Consider the following 18,820-nt stretch of genomic DNA (forward strand, 5'->3'; position numbering starts at 1 on the left):
AAAGCCAGTTTTATCAGAATAAACTGCTATTGACAAAGAGCATTTTGGCTCTTCAGGCATGCAGGAGAGGCCTACATGAGTTCCCACTGGACCTTCCTGGATGTAGCATCTCAAAGCAGGATCGGCTGTTGCACCTGGATGGCCTGGCAGCTGCGTAGGTCAACCCCACTGTGGCGTGGTTTTAACAGCTATAAAAGCTGTTTACAAGGAAAACCTTTGATAAAAATATCTTCACTACAAAGCAGAAGATTTCCTGGTTTAGCGGGAAAAAAAAATGTTTCTAATTGTCTAACAACCCCCTATCCTCTTAAGTCTGGACCATTAGCCAATTCTGGTATTTTTTGACTGTGTATGTTAATATGACTGGAGCTGGAAGCTTCCTCAAGGTCGCTCTGGAAGCAATGTTGGTATATTGATATGATTGTGTTGTTTTCTCCTGTTTCATGTCAGTGAGGTTCGTTACTGGCTGTCTCTGGTTAAAGACCAGAGTCTGATCTGGCCTTTCCTCTTGCCTTGAAGTTCTGGATTCTGCCAGAATGCTGCTCTCACTGCTACATTTTCCAGCTGGTGTTACTGGTAGCCGTTGGTGTTGAAAGGTAGAGAAGTCAATGGTGGGCTCAGGATGTCTCACAACTGGTTACCAATCTTCTTCCTCTAAATACACCTTTCTGCATGGCAAATGGAGCTACAATGCCTGTACCAGACTAAGCTGTCAGGCTCTCTTGACTCCTTTTGGTGGTTTTTTGGGGTGCATTTAAAGATCTAAATCTATCAACTAACACACAAAGCCAGTCAGTCATGTGGGCCACATCCAGCTATGGCAGGTAAGCTGGATGCGATGCTTTGTCACCCAGGCCCAGTTACTGAGGTGTGATCTTGTTATGGATGAGCTTTGCTGGATCTTAGAATCATAGAATCATAGAATGGTTAGGGTTGGAAGGGACCTTCAAAGGTCATCTAGTCCAACCCCTCTGCAAGGAGCAGGAACATCCCTGACTAGATCAGGTTGCTCAGAGCCTCATCCAGCCTGGCCTTGAACGTTTCCAGAGATGGGGCCTCCACCACCTCTCTGGGCAACCTGTTCCAGTGTTCTATAACACGCATCGTAAAAAATGTTTTCCTAATTTCTAATCTAAATCTACCCCCCTTTATTTTAAAACCATTACCTCTCGTCCTATCGCAACAGGCCCTACTAAACAGCCTTTCCCCATCTTTCTTGTAGGCCCCCTTGAGGTACTGGAAGACTGCTATCAGGTCTCCCCGGAGCCTCCTCTTCTGCAGGCTGAACAGCCCCAACTCTCTCAGCCTGTCCTCATAAGAGAGGTGCTCCAGCCCTTTTATCATCTTCGTGGCCCTCCTCTGGACCTTCTCCAACAGGTCCATGTCCTTCTTGTGCTGGGGGCTCCAGAACTGGACACAGTACTCCAGGTGGGGTCTCACCAGGGCAGAGTAGAGGGGAAGAATCACCTCCCTCGACCTGCTGGCCACGCTTCTCTTGATGCAGCCCAGGATGCGGTTGGCCTTCTGGGCCGCAAGGGCGCATTGCCTGCTCATGTTAAGCTTCTCATCCACCAGCGCTCCCAAGTCCTTCTCCTCAGGGCTGCTCTCAATCCATTCTCCGCCCAGCCTGTATTTGTGCCTGGGGTTGCCATGACCCAGGTGCAGGACCTTGCACTTGGCCTGGTTGAACTTCATGAGGTTGGCACGGGCCCACCTCTCCAGCCTGTCAAGGTCCCTCTGGATGGCATCCCTCCCCTCCAGCGTGTTGACGGCACCACACAACTTGGTGTTGTCGGCGAACTTGCTGAGGGTGCACTCTATCCCACTGTCCATGTTGCCGACAAAGATGTTGAACAGGGCTGGGCCCAGCACGGACCCCTGAGGGACGCCACTCGTGACCGGTCTCCACATGGACACTGAGCCGTTGACCACCACTCTCTGAGTGTGGCCATCCAGCCAACTCCTTATCCACCGAGTGGTCCGTCCATCAAACCCATGTCTCTCTAGTTTAGAGAGAAGGATGTCGTGTGGGACAGTGTCAAAAGCTTTGCACAAGTCCAGGTAGATGATGACAGTTGCTCGTCCCTTGTCCACTGATGCAGTCACCCCGTCACAGAAGGCCACCAAATTGGTCAGGCACGATCTGCCCTTGGTGAAGCCATGTTGGCTGTCACCAACCACCTCCTTGCTCTCCATGTGCTTTAGCATGGTTTCCAGGAGAATCTGCTCCATGACCTTGCCAGGCACAGAGGTGAGGCTGACCGGCCTGTAGTTACCTGGGTCTTCCTTATTCCCCTTTTTAAAAATTGGGGTTATGTTCCCTCTCTTCCAGTCATCGGGGACCTCACCAGACTGTCACGACTTCTCAAATACGATAGCCAGTGGCTTGGCAACTTCATCCGCCAGTTCCCTCAGGACCTGTGGATGGATCTCATCAGGTCCCATGGACTTGTGCACCTTCAGGTTCCTCAGATGATCCCGAACCTGCTCTTCGAGTACAATGGGCAGTTATCTTCTGGGGAGGAAGATAAATCCTGGATGACTTGCTACTGTGTGCCTGGGATTAGCCGTGCAGCAGCCTGAGCTGTGCTTGAAATTACAAGCCCAGAGTCTTTGTGACCACCGTGGAAACAGCAGTGCGGGCAATGGGACAAGTTGGTCAGGGAATTTCTATTTTTGTTTGTAGTGTGAATGCAAAGCCTGCGCAAGACTCAAAAATTTAATTTGATAGACACTAAAGCTAAAGGATGTGCTTTACATGTAGTCTGTCCGGATCTTGGTCAGCGGCACTAACCTAAAGGTCATAAGACAGCACCATGATATAACAAGATGAGTCGCTTGCTACACCCTTTCTGACAGTGAGAGCAGATGCTGTGTGGGAAAGGCTGTTGCTGCTGTCCTTTACTCCTTTGGGTTCCTCAGTTCTCCCTGAGGAAGGTAGCTTGCAGCCCTGAGACCTCTGTGGAGATGAGTGCTGGAGGGCGGTGTGCGAGCACCTTGTCTTGCCTCAGGGGCTTGCTCAGTGTGCATTTTGAAGTAGCAGTGAGATCAGCAACTACATGCCTGGATAAAAGAGTCACCTCAAGAGGAGAACCTAATTTCTGCCTTATTTGGCCATTATAGGGTGAAGACCACTGAACCATACCACTTCCACTACTGAAAGAATTCAGAATACAGCGCTCTCAGTCCTACTGCATCTGAATCTCCCAACACTGAGTCTTAACCTGAAGTACTTCCACTCAACTCCAGGGTGCCGCGCCCGTGCCTTTGAGGAAGTAACCAGTTTCTTTGAACTGAAAGTGAGCCACAGCTAGTGCTTGGCCGGAAGCGCTGGGGTGCCCTGTGAGCGCACTGAGCCCCTGCTCCACACAGGCTGGGGAGGAAGGAAGGATGCCTCAAACAGAGGTTTGCAGAGATGCTCCCTGTATGCCAACTCACTGGTCTACTTTAGGGGCATAGAAAAATCTCTCCCATTTTCCCAGTGATGGGGGCAGGGACACTGAAGCATGAATCCAGAAGAGTCTTCATGGCAGCATGCACAGACCAGCTAAGGGTCGTAGACAGGCAGCTACGGAGGCAGCACTCATCACCACAGTTTTAACTCCTTTACTTTTGTTTTCTTTTAAAAATTATGTACAGAAACTTGCATAGTTTATCAACCTACAGGGAAAAAAAAAGGGATTCTTCCCTTCCCCCATCCCCTGCCCTAGATGAAGTTCACAAACGTCCTCTATGTAAGTTTAGCAAGCTTCAGACTCACTTCCCTTTGTGAGGAGACCTGAAAGAGCCATTTCCTGAGTTGTACAGCGCTCTTGTATGCACCCACTAAGTGCTCTTTCATGCCGTGAATCATAAAGGTAACCTCAGTTCAAAGCACAGCTCTGATACTTTGGCGTTGTACAAAAAAAAAGAAAGGAGTTTTGTTATTCAGTACAGCATGCTGAAATCATCTTTGCATTTGCTGGGGACCTGTGCCAGTGGGTTTTCTGATCTTGTATCTTAAAACTATCGTTTACAAACTGCCTCAACTAAACTGGGCTGGTAAAAGCACCAAAGCCAGCCCAAAGGAATATGTTTACTATTGTGTGCCAGGCTTGACACATTTTCCATATCCTGCCAGAGATGAGGAATGGCATCAGGAGCTGCGAGTGAGTCACCCTTGGCCCCCGGCGTGGTGCCACGCACGTTGGTTATCTAGCAGCCTTGCCAGCAAGCCCAGGCAGGCTTGGGGCTCTGTGCAACCCTTCGTACACTAAACTGAATGAAGATGCTGGAGAAAACTCAGCTGCCAGCAGCAGCAAAGGACTTATTTTCCTGTCTGTGGTTGGGTGGGAGATCAGTGAGGCACAGTCTGTTGTGTTTATCTCTTCTGCGCTCGCCTCCAGGTTCATCTGACAATGAGAAAGATGAGCTGTTACTGGCTGATGGGAGACGGAAATGCTCGGCTCTCCCCCGTCTCTGCCAAAACAGAGAGCGAGCCAATTCGTACATAATACTGGAGTCCTCTGCCATTTAGCAGCTTTTGCACAGCATCCAACTGTACAAGGATGTGTCTCTGAGGCCAAACAACCTTTGGCTGTACTTTTGCCCTGATGAAGTAAGATCAGTACAATCTATCTTTGTACAAGAGAGCAAAATACACAGATGTTAAAATCAGCAACTGTGTTTTGACAAAGAAGAAAAAAGTAAAGGAGAAGTCTTAGCTTGTGGAAAAAAAAGACGTAACTCAATGTAAACATGAGCACATTCTTTTTTACTGCCATGACTCTTCTCAAACTGTTTAAAAAGCCAGATATTTACTGATTGCTTTTTAGCATTATTTGTTTTCCACTATTTTCCTATTTGTAGGTGATGTTAGCCTGCCAAGGAGAATCTTGTTTGAGGAAAGTTAGAGGAGTAGTGGTGTAAAAACACTCTCAGCCCTGGGCTAGCCGGTGGCTCATGCCCAAAAGTAACAGAACTATGGTAGCGGAAAACATAAGTGATTTTAGGTTCCCAGTGGATAAGCTAAGGCGTGACTTAGATGTGTAGAACTTGTTACATACCTCAGGCCACAAGTCTCTGAGCTAAGAACGTGCTGTACTCAGAGCCTGATTTTTGTCCTGCCATGGCTACAGGGTTAACTACCGTGAATAAACCCATAGCCATCAATTGTAAGTAAACTGCCATAAGTAAAATCATAACCATTAAGGAGTTGTGATGTGGTAATTTTAATTGGTAATCCTGTGGTATTTCCCATAGATTTGTATTTTCCTTGTGGAGTGAAAGGCAGGAGGGGAACAGTTTTATTTGCGCACAAGTTCTCCCCTTTTCCCCTGCAGCTGAAAAACTGCTCTGCCGGCGGGAAGGCTGACTAGTGTGTGAACCACCTGGCTGACCTTCCAGCTCTGGAGGGATGCTCCTGGAGCACAGGAGAGCTCAGCACCGTCCCTTACAGCTGGAAAAGAGGGACCCTTTTCTGCCACGTCTGTGGGAACTCGACAGGTCCCTAGGATCCTGTAACGTTTCCATACTTGATTGTTGACTTAGTTCTCTGCACCAGCCTGTTTTCTCTCGCCTTTCTCCTCTCGCTGTGTTTGTGACCTCTCTCTGATGGACTTTCCCGGCTTTGCCTGAAGTGCCTCCCTGGCCCAGGGGCCCTGCTGATGTCTTCCCAACATTTTTCTCTTGCCTTGGTAGTTTTCTTGAGGAATTCTGACACCTTGTTGGCCTTGTTTTCAAAGTTTCTGATTTATGGATTCCTCTAGTTCATTCTTGTATATGATTGCCACTAGCAGCTTTCATTACTGATTGTGAGACAGTGTTTCCTTAAAACCTAGTCAGTTATTATTTTGAGAGCTGAGAACAATAAGCTCACTCTTTAAAAAATATATATAATTTATTGTAAATGTCAAGGTTTTGGGCCAGGTTAATTTTTAGCAGTAATGACTGTGCTGGCCCCATGGCCTCGCTTGACCCAGTACGGGGGGCCTCGGTACTGTGCCGGTATGTGTGGAGAACTCCTGGTGCCCTTCGAGCTGTTATTCCTAAACACATGGTGCACGGGGCCGTGGCATGCTGCCCGGTGCCAGCGTGGGTGTGTGAAGGTTGTCTCCCCGTACTGGTGCAGCCGCAGCCTCTCCTCCCCTGTGGGACACGCTGCGGATCTGGGCGGCTGTTCCTGGAAGCCTGGCAAGGGCAGCTTCGCAGCGCTTTTGGCACCCTGCAGCCAAAACCATCTGAAAGGGTGTTACAGCATGCCTTGCATAAAAGGGGGGTGTTTGAAGGATATGAGTATTTATTTATTAAGAGGTTGGCATTGCATTTGTTTTCCTAATGCTCAGTTTCCTGCTTGTGTGAAGGCAATTACGTGGGACAGCCGGCCAACAAGGGGCACATGGGGCTCCTCAGACCTGACCTTCCCTCTGCGCTGAGTGCGGGGACGAGAGCAATGACAAACCAGAGAAAAAAGAAATGTCAGAGCAAGGGAGAGCAAAAGTATGTGATGTGATCAGAAAGGACGCAGTGAAAATTGTGCAAGGAAACTGTGATGGATTTTTTTGTATGCGTGCTCTCCATTATTGACTTTCTACCCCCACTAGTAAGACAGCTTTCCTCCCTCCTCTTTCTCCCCTTTCCTATTCCCAGCTCAGCAGTACAGTTGAAGGAGGGCCACGCTCCTCCCCAGGTTGAAGCTTGAGAGGTATTTCGTGGGCGATTTCCAGCCATGTAAGAGAAAAACTTACTTCTCCAGGAAGCGCCGGGCTGGCGATGAACAGGCGGCCAGTGGCACAGCCCTCCCATCCCTGATTTCACTCAAGGTGTTACAGTAGCCCCATAAGTCATCTTACAGTCACTCTTTCCTAATGTATCCTTGTAGTTGCAAGGGATTTTTACATTATTTGTTTTGTGGTAGGGCATAGCAGAGGTCGAGTGCTAATTTGTGTGCAGAGGAGAAACCCTGCCTGCTCATAAATCTGAGAGAGTTTTTATCTCCTCCTTAGGTGTGATTTATTTTTTACTAGAAATAGCAATTCTTCAACAGTGTGTTGATAACAAGCATGAGAATTAGATCAGGTCTTAACTGTTGAAAGGGAATGCTCAAAGATATATTTCATACTGACTTTTCTTCTGATTGTTCTACATAATCTGTAAACATTTTGACTTCAGGAGAAGGAAATAAATATGAGATCTTTAAAAAAATTGTAGAGAACAACTTACTTGCAGTAAGATGTGCAGAAGGGCTACTTGCTTCTCCTGGGGTGGAGATTTAGCTATTGATTTATTAATCTGATCTATTTAATTTGTCCTAAGTAAAAAAAAAGAGAGAGAGAGAAGCAAATTGTGTTTAGAACAAAGGAAAAAACTGTCTGGCCTCTCCAAGCATGCCTGTGTGGTTACAGTGCCCTAATTCTCGTTGTAGATTAACAAGCCTGAGCCATCTATTATCTTACTGAAAACAAAAGCAGACACCCTGAAGTAAAACATCATATCATAATCCCAGTCCGGTGGTGGTTTTGGATTAATAAATGTTATTAAATGCTTTGCTGAAAAGTGCACCAGATGTTTTTCCTGGTGCATGCTTGAAGGTTACAGCTGCAGCTCGTAACCTTTTAGCAGCTGCAGCAGAGGTGAGGATTTCCTGCTGAGCGCCGAGTTGCCTGGGCATCGTTCATCTTCAGATGAGTCAGTGATGTGAGGGGTTGTCAAAGGGCAGGAAAGGATGGATAAAACTGACTAAAAAGAAACTGACAGGTTTTGGATGCCTGATCGGTATTTTTAGCGGTCACTTGCAGGAAGCTGGTATTGCAGGCAGCGCTGGTACAAACCCACAGCATCAGGCTGCGCCGAGGCCTCTCGTGAGGTGACGGCCTGAGGAAGGTGGTGGACACCCTGTGCTCTGCACATCAGGGCAGCCCAGGGAGTCGCTGCAGGGCTCCCTGCCATTTTGCCAAAATGAGAGGCAAGAAAAAAAAGCCCAAATTGCACCCAGCTGTCTCCTGTCCTCCAGGAAAAGGGGAGATGGGCTTGTTGTAAACAAACATGATTGCACTGGAGATGTGGCTTGGCCATTAGTCAGCCCCACCGCGGGGCTCAGCGGGATGTGGGCTCTCCTCCCACTCCAAAAAGCCCTGTAACACCTCCAGGGAGGCAGCTGGCAAGTACCGGCCAGGGCCAGGGTCCTCTGGGGCTGCTGGCCCTCACTGCTCCTCGCCCCACTTGGACACAGCCAGGGCCGCATCGGAGCTGCTGAGTGGAGTGTGTCTTTCTTGGCTGGGCAAAGGACACACAAAACATGGCACTTGGTTGCAGGGGGCAGCAATTCCAAAAGGAGAGTTTATAGGTGGTTACTTGTTACTGGTGGTTGTAAAAGTCTCTTTTTTAATGCTTTAATAGTACAGCTGCTTGTCTCAAGAATAAAACACTTAGAGTAAATTGCTTTATACATAAAGGGAGTGTTTACTGTCTTCAACACACTTTTTGTAGGCTTCTTTGCAATATGGTCATTAGAAGTTCACCTTTACTCCTTTGATGGAAATAACACAAAAATGCATCCTGACCAGGTGCAACTTACGCACTGTTTATGCACTTATCACTTATTTGTCGGGAATCAAGTGAAATTCCACTGTATTTCTGTAGGAATAGTCTCTTAACTATAGCTTCGATGAAGCAAAAGAAGAGGAAGTCACGTACATGAGCTTCGCTGACACATTATGTGAGTCACGCATAGCTACGAGGCTCTGTGATTTAATAAGCTACATTGAAGAAAAGGGGGTTTAGGTGATGGCAGCAGCTCTGCCAGGTGTCCATGGAGGTCGTTGAAGAGTGTTGCGGTGAGGGCTGATTCAAAGGCAGCTCTGAAAATCTTCCTGGCCTTACTTGCCTGGCCCCAGGGATGCCCCAGTGCTCTCCCGAAACATAGGCGTGCAGACACTAACCATTGGCAGCTGCCCGGCCAAGGCGGTGGCTGACTTTGCAGGGTTTTGGTGAAAGAGGCGCTCTGGAAAAAACATTTCTGTTTCATGCCAGCTGTGTTGGAGAAGGCTGTTTTTGGGAACGCCTGCCGTTTCACTCCAGAGTGCTGTATTTCTTCACTTGTAAAACTCGGTGTATGTTCTACCCAGTGTGCTGAGCAGCAGCCCATGAGACAGGTACCCATGCGTGTGTCCATGGCCCCATAGCACGGCCTTTGCATATCATGTTCAAGTCCAAAAGTCTCTTCAGACGAGACACTTCCCTATCTGAAGAAGTGTGAGCTTCCTCTGTCCCATGGTGTGAAATGGCTGCTGGGGGGACCCAACGGCAGAGAAGACCCGCTGCTGGCCCTCCCCTGCCCTCAGCATGCCCAGGCCATACCCACCGGACGGTCGGGTGCCCAAGCACCTGAGGAGGGATGAACCCACGTCTGCTGCCCAGGGCTTCTCTCATTTATCTCAGTGTGTTTCTCCTCTGTTGTGCTCCCACACAGAGGCAAACCTGGTCCTGCCTGGGAGTGAAGCAGGGATGTCTGAGTACATTGAACTGCAGGGTTGAAAAGTGCTTTGGCTTTTAACAGCAGAAAACAGTGGCTTGCTGATGCCAAGCCCAAATGGCAAGAAAAGGAACTGTGAGGTTTTGGCCACTGCACAGCTTCCTCACACAGGCAAGGTTTCCCCTGGGTGTGACTCCCTGCAGGACTTCTGTAATCAAATTTCAGTCAAATCTTGGTGACAGCAAACTCAGCATGGACATGCGGGGTCACTTTATTACTTCCCTGTGCTGAGAAGGTAGTCAACTGGTGCCTATAAAAGCTGAATATTTGTTTATGAAAAGTTGTTTGGTTTTTTTTTTCCTCGGGATTTTTTAACATTGTCCTCACTTCACTGTCATTTAGACCAGCTGTACTTTGTAATGGGGTGGACTTTGATGAGTGTTGTTTACAATCTGCCAGTTTTCAGAGAAATGTATTTACATGAAATGGGAGTGCTTCCTTGCCTGGCTAAGGAACAGCATACATTGACTGCCATTATCCCTCAAATTTTCAACTAGCTTTGTTTAAAACTGGATTAACATAGTGTTATTTCTTTGATGCTAGCACTTGTGGCCTCTTCAGCAACAAATAATTCCTGCTCCTGCACCACTAAATCCAGTGCTTGCTGATCCATTGAGTTATGGCGAATAAGATCAATGGGAGGTAAAATAATCGAGAAAGTATTAATGTGTCCCAGGAATTTACCTCTGAGACTTCTGATTTAGTGGGATAAAAGTCTTCTAGTTTTTTTCTAATTACATTTACCTGGAAAGAATAAAGCCCAAACCATTTCCCTTGACGCTCCTGCCTCCGTGGAGCACGTGGCTCCCTGTGGCCTGTGCCTGGCATCCCTTCAGCACTGCTGACTTCGCCTCCTACCTCTTTTTTCCTTTACATTTGCCTCCCCAATGGCAAAGCTACAGCTCTGTAGAGGTTATTACCTCTAGGAGTGGTGAACACAGATTTTGATCCTTCTCTCCACAGTAACCCTGGGAAAAAAAAAAAAGAAAAAAGAAAAAAAAAGACTCATGTGCCTGCAACTGTAGCTGAAATGTATTCGCGCTGTGTGGTAGGAAATGTTCTTCTACATCTGTGTTAGCCCATAGTAGGAAGTTGGCTGGGGAAAAAAAAAACAAAGTTCTGCCATGTGAGCTGATTGCGAAAGGCATGAGACTGTAGACCAAAACTACTTTCGTTTCCTCCTGTACGAGCTGTGCGGTGTTGTTTCTATGTCAGTAACTGAAATGGGTCAAATATGAAAGTTCAGGGAGATTGTGAAGAGCCCAGAGTGGAGTTTGCTCATCGTGAGACCAAATAGAGGAAGACTGTTCAAAGGTACCTTTGCAGTGGTATCTGCATGCCTAATTATAGTAACTGGCTTTGAAAAATCTCACCCTGCACTTTTACTGGTGTGTTTTGAAAACAGGTTATTTGGGAACACCGATGGGCTTTCATGTGGAAAGCTACCATCTCTGTCATGCTTTTTTCCCTGGGTGGAGGAAGGTTTTTAGTAAGAATTTCAGGAGTTCATGTCCCTTCCCCACACAGTCGGCTTCTGGGAGGTGATTTGGAAGACGTGAAGCCAGCTCATTGTGCTGTATAGCACAGTTTCAGGAGGGACAGATACCTGGTTTCGTCTTCCCAAAGCACAGTCTTTAACCGGTTTTGGTGGAGAAGGGAAACAGAGCTCAAGAAAATGGAGGTGCCTTTTCCTTTTGAGTGAACCTGCCCACCTCACACCTGCTGTGTGACCAACAGAAATACGCAAAGGTCCAAATGCAAATAAACAAAACTGTTTAACTTAGAGAGTTTCTGCAACGAGTGTTTGTTTTTAATACTCATGAGCTGATTGTCCCCTGGGGCTTTTCTTCTCTTGTTTTGGCTTCCAGTAAATCTGTGAAATGAAACCGAAACTGATTTGAAGATGGATTTTTTTTTCCCCCCTCCTTATTTTCAGTAGAGTTGCGTACCTGTTCGTTATTCTGTTATCAACCACAACGAGCGTTTCTTGCAAAAAAGCCAGAACGCGGTCGGGCGAGGCCTGGGCAACAGGACAAGCGCACCTGGCAGTGCTGCACTGGTGTCAGGCTGTGCTCCTACCCCAGAGCCTACATCCACCATCTTCTCCTTTCACCCTCTTCTCCACGAGCTCCCTACGGGTATCAGTCTGAGCTCCTGATGGGCTCTAAAGCCCTCCATCCAGGTTGCACTTACCAAAAACCTGCTTGACAGCAAAAAAGATAGCCAGGTTTTGGGAGGGACGAAGGAGAGTCCTGGGAGGGAGTTGTGCCTGGATGGAGAACTTTCAGCCTGCTTTGAGTTTGCAGTGAGATTAAACATTACTGGCAGCCACGCTAGTCATGTGTTGTTTTGTCAGATAGCAGTGGATGCCTTTCTTTAAATTGCGGCCACTTCTCTGAAACCAGCGTTCCAAAAAAAAAAAAAAAAAAAAAGTAGCAAAACAACTGGGCGAAGAGCTGCGTGCTGCAGGTTTTGCCAGCGCTGCCGTCAGTCGGTACGTGCCCGTGTGTGTGTGTGCGCACGGCTGTGCATGCACTCCTTCCGCTCAGCTCTTGCTTCCCCCAAGGCGTGTGGGGGGAGAGCCCAGGGGAGCCAGCGCTGTGAGGAGGAAACGTGTGCAAGCTGAAGGAAATAAACCTTCTGCTCAACTGAAAGAAAGGGAGGCATGAAGCACATCTCTGGGCTAGCCTCCCGCCCTGGGTAACGCTGTGGAGCCGTGAGTTACACAATGGTGTCCTGAGTCCCTGCTCCGTATGTCGCTGGTGTTTTCCCTGCATCTGTGCCAGCAAGACCTCCGCATTCGGCTGGTCAGGCTCCAGGGTGGCACATCTCCCAAGACAAAATGCAAGAACCCATTAAAGCACCTATGTGCTCTTCGAGGGGAAAGGTTTGTATGAATTACATTGAGAGGAAAGGGTCTTTAAAAGAAGAGAGGAGGGGAAAGGGTTGTTTTTCTCACATATATTATGTTTTAACTCAAATTATGTAGACAAAAAAGCCTCCTTCCATGCCGTTGCTATGGCTACAGCTCGGATCATTGTGTGGGAGCCTGCGAGCAAGAAAACGCCAAGCGGAGAGGGGGCAGCAAGCCCGGTGCTCCTTTGTCTTACAGCTGGGTGTGGGCCTCGGTCCTCTGGCCGCAGGTTTCCCTGAGGCCACCTTTCCATCCCCACCCGATGGGAATGTGGAAATGCTGCAAGTGCAAAGTTTTCTGCTGGCTTGCTCGGGGTGAAGAGGACTTCCCAGGTCATGAGCTTGAGAGTGAGAGCAAGGAGGATCTTTGCACCTCACCTCCCCGGAGATGTTATCAGCGCTGTTGTAACACCTTCCAACTCTTCCCCAGAGGCAGGCACGCTGCAACGAGGAAACAGGGTAATGCAGAAGGCTGACGTACTGGCGGGCCCCTCGCAAGCCCTGTGCCTGTGCTGGGAGGGATTCCCACTGGTGTGATACCAGTGACCAGCTCAAAGCCTACTGGTATTGCTCACACTGCAGCTTGGCGGTGTGATCGCGATCCTGGAAACGAAAAAAGTCAAGCCAGGTGAGGTTTCTCCTGTGTCTAAACCCGTAGGAAATACTCAGCTGTACATCTCAATTGTAGTTAGAGAGTAATTTTGGTCCCCCGGTAGCTTGAGAAAAAGTTACTGAGCTAATTTAAAATCGGTCTTTTCTTGAGCCATGGCATTGCCACATTACTCTGTTGGAGACCCTGTAGCGTAACGGTGAGAATATTTCTGCTGGTTTTAAAAACCGTACCTCTTTTAGTAGGATCTCAGTGAAAGTCACATCTGAAAGATAGTCCTTGTCTTTACTTTCATGTGTGAGTGTTTAAAATTATCACAGTTGGCTAGAAAAGGTCTTCTCATTCAGCGCTGCCCCACTTGTTTTCTGTGTCTCCCTGAGAATCCGTTTCAGCAGATATTCATTCAGAAAATGCAATGGTAAACTGCCTTGGCAGGAGATGAACAAGATAGATACGATAACCACTTTTAAATGGACTGAAAATTTGACTAAGCTGATTACTTTCCTAATTATATCTCCTAATTAGTTAGCTTCTTCCATTCAGTCATGCAGCTTTGATAGCCTTATTGTGCTTCAGAAGTCTGGAGCCTGAGGTTTAAGTAGGTCTGTCCTAGATATCTAACGAACTGTTAACTTGAAAATAAAAACATTCTTAAACTGCTGTGCTAGTAATCACCTTCCGGACTGATACAGGGAGCCAAAAGGACCCGCTTAAAATAACTTCAAACCAGATTCCACTAGGACTGAGGTGCACAAGCAGGTTACTGTAGCTCGCTGGGTTACCAGTGAAGTTATTGCAGCTTCACCAACGAGAAGATGCAACGCTCCGAGGCTCAGGGAGAGCTGCTGGAGGCCATCTCGGCCTTCCCATACCACCTCCAGCGCTGGTTACTGGGCCGGTTCTTCGGGCGGGCTTACTGAATTGCAGAACAGAACAGGGTCAACAGGAAGAAGTGTCAAACACCTCTGCAAGCGCAGGGTGGTTCGTAGCCTAGCAGTTAATCTGCTGTCGAGCGAGAAACAGATTTCTGTTCGCAGGCAGGAGTGGGATTTGAGCCTCAGGCTCCTTCCTGCGTGCGGCATGAGTGCTCTCACAGCGGAGGTGCTGCGCAGGCACACGGAATGTCTGGAAAAGACTGTTTCTTATGTTGACTCTGATCTGCCAAATCAGGGCAATTTACATGACAGGTTCTGGGCTCAGTCCAGCCTGTGTTGGTCCAGACAACCACTTGACGTATGCTACCTCCTGCTCTCTTCCAAGAGCTCCTGTGTTTTTTATTGGCATTCTCACTCCTGAGGCAACAGCTGACAGTCGTATCTCACACCTGGGCAGAGCTGGCACTCTACGACCTACGCCTTAGTTAAAAACAATAACAAACCAGAATAATTTCCTGCTAAATGCCCTGCACAGCCTGCTGTTGGCACTAGGCGGAGGGACATCTTGTTCTTAAAATCAGTTTAGCGTTACTTATGGTTGAAGCAGTTACTGCCCACTACTCCCTAGGATGAGGAGACATTCTTCCAGATGCCACATGATTTATGCAGCAAACAAAGTAAGTATAAAACCTTATTTTATTTAAACCAGTGCACGTTAGAAGGCAGGTAAGTCTCTTATCTTCCTTTGAAGTGAAAGCAGTGCTGGCCAAAAGCAGCTTTTTTACTGCAGGATTACTACAGAGCAAGGGGAGAGCAGCATAAAACTTGCATGCACCTACTTTTACCACCAATTTATGGGAAAGGCAGACACAGCATTGTGAAGCTGGTAAGCTTGTTTCCAAGCTGATGGGCAGCACTGTTTTCACTTAGTGCCGTACAAAGGCTCAAACACACGGGATCTGAATTTTCCACTGCTTAACACAATTCTTAATTTCAGGCAGCTCACCACAGCGAGTGACTACACAGCACCGAAGCACATGCGAAAACTGTGCGCAGTGTCTGAAATCAAGTACCTAAACCCAGATTACCAGCAGCATTCAAGTTTGACAGTTTAAGAATCATGTAAGGGAGGGTTTTTGCAGCTTGTCAAAAGACTTTCTCCTACCCCTGACCAGTCAAACCTATTTTTGCAATTTAGGCTTTGAAATTACAGCTAGAGACATCTTGTCCTGCAAGGTTATGTCGTCCTGATGGAGGTACTCTGCAGTTCACTGGAAGTCCCAAGGATGCATGTCACAAGCCCCAGTTTTTCTAGAGTTGCTTTCCAGAGAGCCAAGACCAGTGGTCTAATTTAGGGGCTCCAGCTGCACCAAGTGTAACTCAAGGGTAGCTCACTTGCACAGAATGCTTGTGAGACACGATGCTCTGCACCACACAGGAAGCAGAGACTGATCTTAAACTGTCCAAACGCTCAGCTTCAGCACAGGTGCTCAGAACCTCACCTCTGGGTGAGTGGTTTGGGGTGGTGGGGTTTTTTTTTTGTGAGCAGGCACACAAGCACACCCCTTCGCTCTCTGGGACTGCAGTGAATCATGCTTCACTCATGAAAATGTTTGGGTGATCTGAGAGTCTTCTACTAATTTGCATGTTATCTAACTGACAACTCTATGCAAGAATTAAAGTCAAAACTACAGCCATGAAGTGAAAACACTATTTATTTTTATAAAAGGCAATAATTAAAACAAACCCTACACCAGTGTGTACATTGTACACATTTGAATGACACTTACAAGAATGAAGTTTCCATATACAAAGATTACAAGCCCACACTGGTAAAGGATGCACACAAGCACGTACTCGGCTTCACAGATGCCTTGACTCTGGATCACAGTACCAATTACTCTATGACCACATCTGCATAGCATTTTCATTATTAGCATCCACACTACTTTATTCCACTACAAACTGTACACAGAAAGCAAGAAGGAGTTTATTCAGAGAACATACATATTCGCAGAAAGCACTTATTTGCTGGAATAATCTCTCACTCTTCTGTTGCCATCTTCAAGAGATATTCTTTGTCGATTTTGAAGAGCCTCCACCCCTCCTCGGTGGACAGATCAGAGGCACCCCTTCTCTTGTAGAACCTGATGGACGGTTCGTTCCACTCTGCAACGAGGAAGTGCATACTGCTGCAGCGGCACTTCACAGCAACCTGCAAAAGTGTGCAACGCAACACATTTCAGACAGCCCCAGATGATAAGCCTTGTAAGAACTGGTAAGACTAGTCAGCAACTGTGTATTATCAGAAGTCATCAAGTTCATTCTGTCGGTCACCTCAGCACTTGTCACTCTTTAACAGACTCCAGACAATGTTTTAAGCTGTCTCGTGTCTTGTCATCTCCTTTAATTTAATTCTGAGTAGTGCTGAAGGAGCAGCTCTCATGCAGTTAGCAGAAGAGCAATACTGCCTTGCCATGTGTCCTCAGTTCTGCTTGTTTAGACTTTGCACGTAGACATACCTGACTCAAGTTCTTCAGAATTTCTGACCCAATGCCAAGTCCTGAAAAAAAAAAAAAAAAAACACCACACAAAAAGAAACTAAGTTTTAATTTTAAAGAAGCCCGACAGGAAGCAACTCATCTAATTCTGTAACACATACCTCTATACTCAGCCATCACATAAAAATCTTCAAGATACAGCAGTTTTCCAATCCATGGATCATAAGTGAAGTAATACATGGCAAAGCCCACAATGCAGTGTCCTGAAACAAAGGGTGTAACTTCAGCTGGTCTGAATTTAAAAGGCAGAAATATCAAGTCTTACATGCATGTTTAAACATACAAATTATTTTTCTGTGACATGCAGACATTTGCTACTAGGCTAGAATTAAGAACAAAGTTTGCAAGTAAGCACACAATTGAAAATACGATTCTGACAAACTTATATCAACCTAACAAAGATTGTCCTTGCCATACCCTGAAATCCTCAAAAGCACTATCATAGCAAGTACTGAACACAAGGCTTTTTTTTTCTACAAAGAAATGCATATCCTACCGATTTATCAGTAATTCCGTTCTGGACTACAAGTAAAAACTTCATACCGCAGTTCACAATCAGATGATTGCCCCAACTCTGCTTCCTTAGCAACCAAAACAGATCTTAATCAGGAACACTCATCTTTCCATGTATATTCCTCAGTAACTGCACTATGCAAGAAGGCATGCTCAGCATCAGGCTGTGTTCTTTACCTTCAGCACCATAATGTCAGGGTAAGTAAAGCTGCAGCTTCAGTTACAATTCTGTGGCTCAACAGGAACTCTTCCAACAGCAACCCACTCAAACCTAAACCTTGAGTACTTTAACTGTATCTGCCATAGCACTCTGCACATACTGAAATAGAAGCGTGCAAACAGATTTCTGATCTACTGTGTCTTTGGTAAAGGTTTGGGAATAGCACTTGTCCCTGTAGACCTTACCTCATATTATGATCATCTACTTTATTGTGTAACGGATCTTTTAGTTACCTCCCCGCCCATCCATGTACACGGAAGGGCCATGTACATGGCGAAGCTAGAGACTGTAACCTGAAGATTGGGGACAAATTAAAGAAAAAAATGTGATTCAACAGGATTACATAAAGGTAAGTCAGGGTCAAACAAGAAAAGCCATTTAGTTAATTGGAGTCAAGTACATTATGTTACACCTGATCTTCCCATGCCTCCAGGATTAGCAACTACTTCAGCAGAGTATCACTACATGTTACTGCAATTAACAGTTAACCTATTCCTCCTACCCCAATTCGCTACTGGAACCTTACATATCATCAATAACATTAAGTATAAGATGCCTCTTGTGTATTTAACATCTAAAACTGAGTATCAGGAAGCCTCACCTTCGGACGACCACTGTTCTTTTGGCACTTCGGCAACCAGACAGTGGTAGAAAGGGTGCTCGCCAAAACCATCCTCAAGCAGTTCTGGAAAAGCAGAATAAATCGGCACCTGAGCAACGGCACCGGTCCCATCGCTAGGCCACCGACCGGGTGAGCAGGTGCCGCTCTTATACCTTTCTCAGTTAGCACCACTTGATCCTCCATGTCCTCGTATTTCGCCAGTTCCTGGAAGAGAAGGACGGGTAGGCCGTGTCAGCGGACTCTCCCCGCAGGTCCCCGCACCCGCTTCCCCATTGGCCGCTCCCCTCTCCCCCCTGCTCCCCCGCCCCGCAGCCTTGCGCAAGAGCTTGTTTTCGCTCAGACGGAAGGGCAAAGGTGCCCCCCCCACCCCCGCCCCAACCCCGGAGGCTGCGGGTCTGTCCCAAACCCGGCCGCCCACTCACCGCGAAGGGACCGGCGCTTGCCGAAATCCCCGGCACCCCTCCTCGGGCAGGGCTGGGGGGCAGGTCACGTAACGGCCAGTCCCAACCGCCGCCTCTCACCTTGATCAGTCGCAGCAGGTCGGGGCAGTCCTCGGGACGCGCGGCGCGGATGCTGAACGAGGCCATTTTCGACGGCGTTTCCCCCTGCGGCCCCCTCGGCTGACGAGTCCCCGATGTGTGAACAGGAGGAGCAGCTGCTTCTTCATTCGTGTCCCGGGCGCGGCGGCCACCTGCGGTCAGTCAGGCTGCGAGCATGTCCCGGCGGCGCTGACCAGAGAGGCGACCTCCTTCCACCTGCCGCTCCGTCCTGGACGCCAACTGTACCGGGCTCCTCCTCCTGCGAGCCTTATTTATAGACGTCCTCGCTCCGCCTCTCCCTACACGACAGCCAATGGCAGCGTCCGTGGTGCTCGCCCTCAGCCAATTATAGCGCCCCTCCCCGGAATCTTGCCGCAGCCTGCCAGCAACAGCTGGTGCGGGGTGTCTCGTGACTCGCCCCCCGCCCCCCCCCCGCCCCCCCCCCCCCCCCGCCAA

At 47.8% G+C, this 18,820-nt stretch overlaps 1 protein-coding gene across 1 annotated transcript; it reads right to left on the reverse strand.

Annotated features, from left to right (window-relative positions):
* Positions 1-15,606: 15,606 nt before the first annotated feature.
* Positions 15,607-18,605, reverse strand: SAT1 (spermidine/spermine N1-acetyltransferase 1). The gene is made up of 6 exons (XM_086766959.1): positions 18,347-18,605; positions 17,978-18,029; positions 17,805-17,888; positions 16,572-16,673; positions 16,432-16,472; positions 15,607-16,124 (listed from the first exon to the last, which is right to left on the reverse strand). The coding sequence occupies exons 1-6, from the start codon at positions 18,410-18,412 to the stop codon at positions 15,954-15,956; spliced, it is 516 nt and encodes a 171-aa protein (XP_086623085.1). The 5' UTR covers positions 18,413-18,605; the 3' UTR covers positions 15,607-15,953.
* Between the last annotated feature and the right edge of the window lie 215 nt (positions 18,606-18,820).

Source organism: Chlamydotis macqueenii, chromosome 1, assembly GCF_036417535.1.
Source record: "Chlamydotis macqueenii isolate bChlMac1 chromosome 1, bChlMac1.mat, whole genome shotgun sequence".
In the NCBI taxonomy this organism is placed as follows: Eukaryota; Metazoa; Chordata; class Aves; order Otidiformes; family Otididae; genus Chlamydotis; species Chlamydotis macqueenii.

Coding starts and splice junctions, on each gene's coding strand:
- SAT1 (XM_086766959.1), bottom strand. CDS start 18,412: ATGGCCTCGTTCAGCATCCGCGCCGCGCGTCCCGAGGACTGCCCCGAC. Junction 16,473..16,571: donor TGTGATGGCTGAGTATAGAG/GTATGTGTTACA, acceptor TTTTTTTTTCAG/GACTTGGCATTGGGTCAGAA. Junction 16,125..16,431: donor TTCTGAAGAACTTGAGTCAG/GTATGTCTACGT, acceptor ACACTTTTGCAG/GTTGCTGTGAAGTGCCGCTG.